At 70.4% G+C, this 8,182-nt stretch overlaps 1 protein-coding gene across 1 annotated transcript; it reads right to left on the bottom strand.

Annotated features, from left to right (window-relative positions):
• Positions 1–233: 233 nt before the first annotated feature.
• Positions 234–7,120, bottom strand: EMIHUDRAFT_117761 (hypothetical protein; the record flags this gene model as incomplete). Its single annotated transcript, XM_005772509.1, has 8 exons — positions 234–518; positions 812–1,597; positions 2,281–2,670; positions 2,723–3,457; positions 3,514–3,852; positions 3,953–4,249; positions 4,794–5,429; positions 6,661–7,120. Coding segments are annotated over 8 exons (3,928 nt in total), but the record flags the coding sequence as incomplete, so codon positions are not given.
• Positions 7,121–8,182: the final 1,062 nt, after the last annotated feature.

The following is an 8,182-nucleotide window of genomic DNA, read 5'->3' as shown; positions in this document are numbered from 1 at the left end:
GAGACGAGGCTCGAGTAGACGAAGAGCGAGACGAGGCTCACTCGAGGCGGCGGCAGAGACAGCCGCCCGCCACGCCGCCCACGAGGCGGCACACGAGACGAGGCTCGAGTAGACGAAGAGCGAGACGAGGCTCACTCGAGGCGGCGGCAGAGACAGCCGCCCGCCACGCCACGCTCCCCACAAGCGGCATACGAGACGAGGCTCGAGTAGACGAAGAGCGAGACGAGGCTCACTCGAGGCGGCGGCAGAGACAGCCGCCCGCCACGCCGCCCACGAGGCGGCACACGAGACGAGGCTCGAGTAGACGAAGAGCGAGACGAGGCTCACTCGAGGCGGCGGCAGAGACAGCCGCCCGCCACGCCACGCCGCCCACGAGGCGGCACACGAGACGAGGCTCGAGTAGACGAAGAGCGAGACGAGGCTCACTCGAGGCGGGCAGAGACAGCCGCCCGCCACGCCGCCCCACGAGGCGGCACACGAGACGAGGCTCGAGTAGACGAAGAGCGAGACGAGGCTCACTCAAGGCGGCAGCAGAGACAGCCGCCCGCCACGCCGCCCACGAGGCGGCACACGAGACGAGGCTCGAGTAGACGAAGAGCGAGACGAGGCTCACTCGAGGCGGCGGCAGAGACAGCCGCCCGCCACGCCACGCCGCCCACGAGGCGGCACACGAGGCGAGGCTCGAGTAGACGAAGAGCGAGACGAGGCTCACTCGAGGCGGCGGCAGAGACAGCCGCCCGCCACGCCACGCCGCCCACGAGGCGGCACACGAGACGAGGCTCGAGTAGACGAAGAGCGAGACGAGGCTCACTCGAGGCGGCAGCAGAGACAGCCGCCCGCCACGCCGCCCACGAGGCGGCACACGAGACGAGGCTCGAGTAGGCGAAGAGCGAGACGAGGCTCACTCGAGGCGGCGGCAGAGACAGCCGCCCGCCACGCCACGCCGCCCACGAGGCGGCACACGAGACGAGGCTCGAGTAGACGAAGAGCGAGACGAGGCTCACTCGAGGCGGCGGCAGAGACAGCCGCCCGCCACGCCACGCCGCCCACGAGGCGGCACACGAGACGAGGCTCGAGTAGACGAAGAGCGAGACGAGGCTCGCACGAGGCGGCGGCAGAGACAGCCGCCCGCCACGCCACGCCGCCCACGAGGCGGCGCACGAGACGAGGCTCGAGTAGACGAAGAGCGAGACGAGGCTCACTCGAGGCGGCGGCACAGACGGCCGCCCGCCACGCCACGCCGCCCACGAGGCGGCACACGAGACGAGGCTCGAGTAGACGAAGAGCGAGACGAGGCTCGCACGAGGCGGCGGCAGAGACAGCCGCCCGCCACGCCACGCCGCCCAAAAGGCGGCACACGAGACGAGGCTCGAGTAGACGAAGAGCGAGACGAGGCTCACTCGAGGCGGCGGCACAGACGGCCGCCCGCCACGCCACGCCGCCCACGGGGCGGCACACGAGACGAGGCTCGGGTAGACGAAGAGCGAGACGAGGCTCGCACGAGGCGGCGGCAGAGACAGCCGCCCGCCACGCCACGCCGCCCAAGAGGCGGCACACGAGACGAAGCTCGAGTAGACGAAGAGCGAGACGAGGCTCACTCGAGGCGGCGGCAGAGACAGCCGCCCGCCACGCCGTCCAAGAGGCGGCACACGAGACGAGGCTCGAGTAGACGAAGAGCGAGACGAGGCTCACACAAGGCGGCGGCAGAGACAGCCGCCCGCCACGCCACGCCGCCCACGAGGCGGCACACGAGACGAGGCTCGAGTAGACGAAGAGCGAGACGAGGCTCACTCGAGGCGGCGGCAGAGACAGCCGCCCGCCACGCCGCCCACGAGGCGGCACACGAGACGAGGCACGAGTAGAGGGTGAGCGAGACGAGGCTCACTCGAGGCGGCGGCAGAGACAGCCGCCCGCCCGCCACGCCGCCCACGAGGCGGCACACGAGACGAGGCTCGAGTAGACGAAGAGCGAGACGAAGCTCACTCGAGGCGGCGGCAGAGACGGCCGCCCGCCACGCCACGCCGCTCAAGAGGCGGCACACGAGACGAGGCTCGAGTAGACGAAGAGCGAGGCGAGGCTCACACGAGGCGGTAGCAGAGACAGCCGCCCGCCACGCCACGCCGCCCACGAGGCGGCACACGAGACGAGGCTCGAGTAGACGAAGAGCGAGACGAGGCTCACTCGAGGCGGCGGCACAGACGGCCGCCCGCCACGCCACGCCGCCCAAGAGGCGGCACACGAGACGAGGCTCGAGTAGACGAAGAGCGAGACGAGGCTCACTCGAGGCGGCGGCAGAGACAGCCGCCCGCCACGCCGTCCAAGAGGCGGCACACGAGACGAGGCTCGAGTAGACGAAGAGCGAGACGAGGCTCACACAAGGCGGCGGCACAGACGGCCGCCCGCCACGCCACGCCGCCCACGAGGCGGCGCACGAGACGAGGCTCGAGTAGACGAAGAGCGAGACGAGGCTCACTCGAGGCGGCGGCAGAGACAGCCGCCCGCCACGCCACGCCGCCCACGAGGCGGCGCACGAGACGAGGCTCGAGTAGACGAAGAGCGAGACGAGGCTCACACGAGGCGGCGGCAGAGACAGCCGCCCGCCACGCCACGCCGCCCACGAGGCGGCACACGAGACGAGGCTCGAGTAGACGAAGAGCGAGACGAGGCTCACTCGAGGCGGCGGCAGAGACAGCCGCCCGCCACGCCGCCCACGAGGCGGCACACGAGACGAGGCTCGAGTAGACGATGAGCGAGACGAGGCTCGCTCGAGGCGGCGGCACAGACAGCCGCCCGCCACGCCACGCCGCCCACGAGGCGGCACACGAGACGAGGCTCGAGTAGACGAAGAGCGAGACGAGGCTCACTCGAGGCGGCGGCAGAGACGGCCGCCCGCCACGCCACGCCGCCCACGAGGCGGCACACGAGACGAGGCTCAAGTAGGCGAAGAGCGAGACGAGGCTCACTCGAGGCGGCGGCAGATTCAGCAGCCCGCCACGCCACGCCGCCCACGAGGCGGCACACGAGACGAGGCTCGAGTAGACGAAGAGCGAGACGAGGCTCACTCGAGGCGGCGGCAGAGACAGCCGCCCGCCACGCCACGCCGTCCAAGAGGCGGCACACGAGACGAGGCTCGAGTAGACGAAGAGCGAGACGAGGCTCACACAAGCTGGCGGCAGAGACGGCCGCCCGCCACGCCACGCCGCCCACGAGGCGGCACACGAGACGAGGCTCGAGTAGACGAAGAGCGAGACGACGCTCACTCGAGGCGGCGGCAGAGACAGCCGCCCGCCACGCCACGCCGCCCACGAGGCGGCGCACGAGACGAGGCTCGAGTAGACGAAGAGCGAGACGAGGCTCACTCGAGGCGGCGGCAGAGACAGCCGCCCGCCACGCCACGCCGCCCACGAGGCGGCGCACGAGACGAGGCTCGAGTAGACGAAGAGCGAGACGAGGCTCACTCAAGGCGGCAGCAGAGACAGCCGCCCGCCCGCCACGCCGCCCAAGAGGCGGCACACGAGACGAGGCTCGGGTAGACGAAGAGCGAGACGAGGCTCACTCGAGGCGGCGGCAGAGACGGCCGCCCGCCACGCCACGCCGCCCACGAGGCGGCAGACGAGGCGAGGCTCGAGTAGACGAAGAGCGAGACGAGGCTCACTCGAGGCGGCGGCAGAGACAGCCGCCCGCCACGCCACGCCGCCCACGAGGCGGCACACGAGACGAGGCTCGAGTAGACGAAGAGCGAGACGAGGCTCACTCGAGGCGGCGGCAGAGACAGCCGCCCGCCACGCCACGCCGCCCACGAGGCGGCACACGAGACGAGGCTCGAGTAGACGAAGAGCGAGACGACGCTCACTCGAGGCGGCGGCACAGACGGCCGCCCGCCACGCCACGCCGCCCACGAGGCGGCACACGAGACGAGGCTCGAGTAGACGAAGAGCGAGACGAGGCTCACACGAGGCGGCGGCACAGACGGCCGCCCGCCACGCCACGCCGCCCCACGAGGCGGCACACGAGACGAGGCTCGAGTAGACGAAGAGCGAGACGAGGCTCACTCGAGGCGGAGGCAGAGACAGCCGCCCGCCACGCCACGCCGCCCACGAGGCGGCGCACGAGACGAGGCTCGAGTAGACGAAGAGCGAGACGAGGCTCACACGAGGCGGCGGCAGAGACAGCCGCCCGCCACGCCACGCCGCCCACGAGGCGGCACACGAGACGAGGCTCGAGTAGACGAAGAGCGAGACGAGGCTCACTCGAGGCGGCGGCAGAGACAGCCGCCCGCCACGCCGCCCACGAGGCGGCACACGAGACGAGGCTCGAGTAGACGAAGAGCGAGACGAGGCTCACACGAGGCGGCGGCACAGACAGCCGCCCGCCACGCCACGCCGCCCACGAGGCGGCACACGAGACGAGGCTCGAGTAGACGAAGAGCGAGACGCGCTCACTCGAGGCGGCGGCAGAGACGGCCGCCCGCCACGCCACGCCGCCCACGAGGCGGCACACGAGACGAGGCTCAAGTAGGCGAAGAGTGAGACGAGGCTCACTCGAGGCGGCGGCAGAGACAGCCGCCCGCCCGCCACGCCGCCCACGAGGCGGCACACGAGACGAGGCTCGAGTAGACGAAGAGCGAGACGAGGCTCACACAAGGCGGCGGCAGAGACGGCCGCCCGCCACGCCACGCCGCCCACGAGGCGGCACACGAGACGAGGCTCGAGTAGACGAAGAGCGAGACGCGCTCACTCGAGGCGGCGGCAGAGACGGCCGCCCGCCACGCCACGCCGCTCAAGAGGCGGCACACGAGACGAGGCTCGAGTAGACGAAGAGCGAGGCGAGGCTCACACGAGGCGGTAGCAGAGACAGCCGCCCGCCACGCCACGCCGCCCACGAGGCGGCACACGAGACGAGGCTCGAGTAGACGAAGAGCGAGACGAGGCTCACTCGAGGCGGCGGCACAGACGGCCGCCCGCCACGCCACGCCGCCCAAGAGGCGGCACACGAGACGAGGCTCGAGTAGACGAAGAGCGAGACGAGGCTCACACAAGGCGGCGGCACAGACGGCCGCCCGCCACGCCACGCCGCCCACGAGGCGGCACACGAGACGAGGCTCGAGTAGACGAAGAGCGAGACGAGGCTCACTCGAGGCGGCGGCAGAGACAGCCGCCCGCCACGCCACGCCGCCCACGAGGCGGCGCACGAGACGAGGCTCGAGTAGACGAAGAGCGAGACGAGGCTCACTCGAGGCGGCGGCAGAGACAGCCGCCCGCCACGCCACGCCGCCCACGAGGCGGCGCACGAGACGAGGCTCGAGTAGACGAAGAGCGAGACGAGGCTCACACGAGGCGGCGGCAGAGACAGCCGCCCGCCACGCCACGCCGCCCACGAGGCGGCACACGAGACGAGGCTCGAGTAGACGAAGAGCGAGACGAGGCTCACTCGAGGCGGCGGCAGAGACAGCCGCCCGCCACGCCGCCCACGAGGCGGCACACGAGACGAGGCTCGAGTAGACGATGAGCGAGACGAGGCTCGCTCGAGGCGGCGGCACAGACAGCCGCCCGCCACGCCACGCCGCCCACGAGGCGGCACACGAGACGAGGCTCGAGTAGACGAAGAGCGAGACGCGCTCACTCGAGGCGGCGGCAGAGACGGCCGCCCGCCACGCCACGCCGCCCACGAGGCGGCACACGAGACGAGGCTCAAGTAGGCGAAGAGCGAGACGAGGCTCACACAAGGCGGCGGCAGAGACAGCAGCCCGCCACGCCACGCCGCCCACGAGGCGGCACACGAGACGAGGCTCGAGTAGACGAAGAGCGAGACGAGGCTCACTCGAGGCGGCGGCAGAGACAGCCGCCCGCCACGCCACGCCGCCCACGAGGCGGCGCACGAGACGAGGCTCGAGTAGACGAAGAGTGAGACGAGGCTCACTCGAGGCGGCGGCAGAGACAGCCGCCCGCCCGCCACGCCGCCCACGAGGCGGCACACGAGACGAGGCTCGAGTAGACGAAGAGCGAGACGAGGCTCACTCAAGGCGGCAGCAGAGACAGCCGCCCGCCACGCCACGCCGCCCACGAGGCGGCACACGAGACGAGGCTCGAGTAGACGAAGAGCGAGACGCGCTCACTCGAGGCGGCGGCAGAGACGGCCGCCCGCCACGCCACGCCGCTCAAGAGGCGGCACACGAGACGAGGCTCGAGTAGACGAAGAGCGAGACGAGGCTCACTCGAGGCGGCGGCACAGACGGCCGCCCGCCACGCCACGCCGCCCAAGAGGCGGCACACGAGACGAGGCTCGAGTAGACGAAGAGCGAGACGAGGCTCACTCGAGGCGGCGGCAGAGACAGCCGCCCGCCACGCCGTCCAAGAGGCGGCACACGAGACGAGGCTCGAGTAGACGAAGAGCGAGACGAGGCTCACACAAGGCGGCGGCACAGACGGCCGCCCGCCACGCCACGCCGCCCACGAGGCGGCACACGAGACGAGGCTCGAGTAGACGAAGAGCGAGACGAGGCTCACTCGAGGCGGCGGCAGAGACAGCCGCCCGCCACGCCACGCCGCCCACGAGGCGGCGCACGAGACGAGGCTCGAGTAGACGAAGAGCGAGACGAGGCTCACTCGAGGCGGCGGCAGAGACAGCCGCCCGCCCGCCACGCCGCCCACGAGGCGGCACACGAGACGAGGCTCGAGTAGACGAAGAGCGAGACGAGGCTCACTCGAGGCGGCAGCAGAGACAGCCGCCCGCCACGCCACGCCGCCCAAGAGGCGGCACACGAGACGAGGCTCGAGTAGACGAAGAGCGAGACGAGGCTCACACGAGGCGGTAGCAGAGACAGCCGCCCGCCACGCCACGCCGCCCACGAGGCGGCACACGAGACGAGGCTCGAGTAGACGAAGAGCGAGACGAGGCTCACTCGAGGCGGCGGCACAGACGGCCGCCCGCCACGCCACGCCGCCCACGAGGCGGCACACGAGACGAGGCTCGGGTAGACGAAGAGCGAGACGAGGCTCGCACGAGGCGGCGGCAGAGACAGCCGCCCGCCACGCCACGCCGCCCAAGAGGCGGCACACGAGACGAGGCTCGAGTAGACGAAGAGCGAGCCAGACCGCCGCCCGCCCGCCACGCCGCCCATGAGGGCGAACGAGGCGAGGCTTGAGCAGACAAAGAGAGCGAGACGAGGCTCACTCGAAGAGCAGCAAGCGCCGCTGCACGGGCGGGGCAAGTGCCGGAGTGTTGCCTTGGATAGAGATATCCCTGAGCAACATGACAGCAGAGCCTATCGCCGGCGGTTCCAGAGAGAAAGGAGAAGCACGCCACGAGACGTGATGCAACAGCAGCACCAAGAGTGGGCTGTGGGGCCACCGCCCCTGGCCGCCAGGTGGACGAGGCCGTCGTGGCAGAGCTGAGGCGACCACGAGAGCGCCACAAGCGCGGCAGACGAGGCCGCCGCCCATCGTGTACTGCTGCCCAGAAACAGTCGCCAGCGACAGCAAGAATGGCGCAGACACAGATTCTGTGCCAACCAAAGAGAGATGGCGCAGCCGGAGGGCTGGCGCCGTCAGAGAGGATGGAGCGGCCACAGAGGTGGCGCGGCATCAGGTCCCATGAGCAGGGAGAGAGCGCAGCGAGAGTGCCGCCCATGAGGAGCAAGGGCCAAGCGCGCTCGCGAAAGTAGGCGGCGAAAGCGCGCACCAGCGAAGTGCAAGTTTGGTGTTCACAGCAGCGGAGGCTGAGTGAAGACCGCATGCGATGTGCGCGAGGGCACATGAGAGGGACTCAGGAGAGGTATCCGTGAGTACCCTACGATAAACTAGTGGCCTACCACGAGTTGGGGCCCCCACCCCAATCGTTATCGGCGGAGTGTACGTAGAAGGGAAGGCAGCAGGTCCGGCTTGCGAGCTCCGCTGTGCGCCGACAAGCGGTATGGCGCCGAGTAGAGGCCATTTTCCTATTAGAAAAGGCTGTCGAGAGCGCAAAATTTTCTTCGCTGCGCGCCCAACCATGGTGGGCACGCAGCGGGCGCCTGTGGCGCCAAATTTTTGAAATGTCTGCCAGTCGCCCAACCTGATCTCAGAATCACTCTACTTTGCTGATCGCCGTCCCCGTCTGCGCTCGCGCTACTCTGAGGAACCAGCTGGCCTGCTCCCTATTCCCCAGGCAGGCGCCGCTAAGCAAGTGCGCCATTGTCGCCCTA

The sequence above is a fragment of the Emiliania huxleyi genome (assembly GCF_000372725.1).
Source record: "Emiliania huxleyi CCMP1516 unplaced genomic scaffold EMIHUscaffold_359, whole genome shotgun sequence".
Lineage (NCBI taxonomy): Eukaryota > Haptophyta > Isochrysidales > Noelaerhabdaceae > Emiliania > Emiliania huxleyi.
The sequence above is the reverse complement of the archived record's forward strand: the minus strand, read 5'-3'. Positions and strand labels throughout refer to the sequence as shown.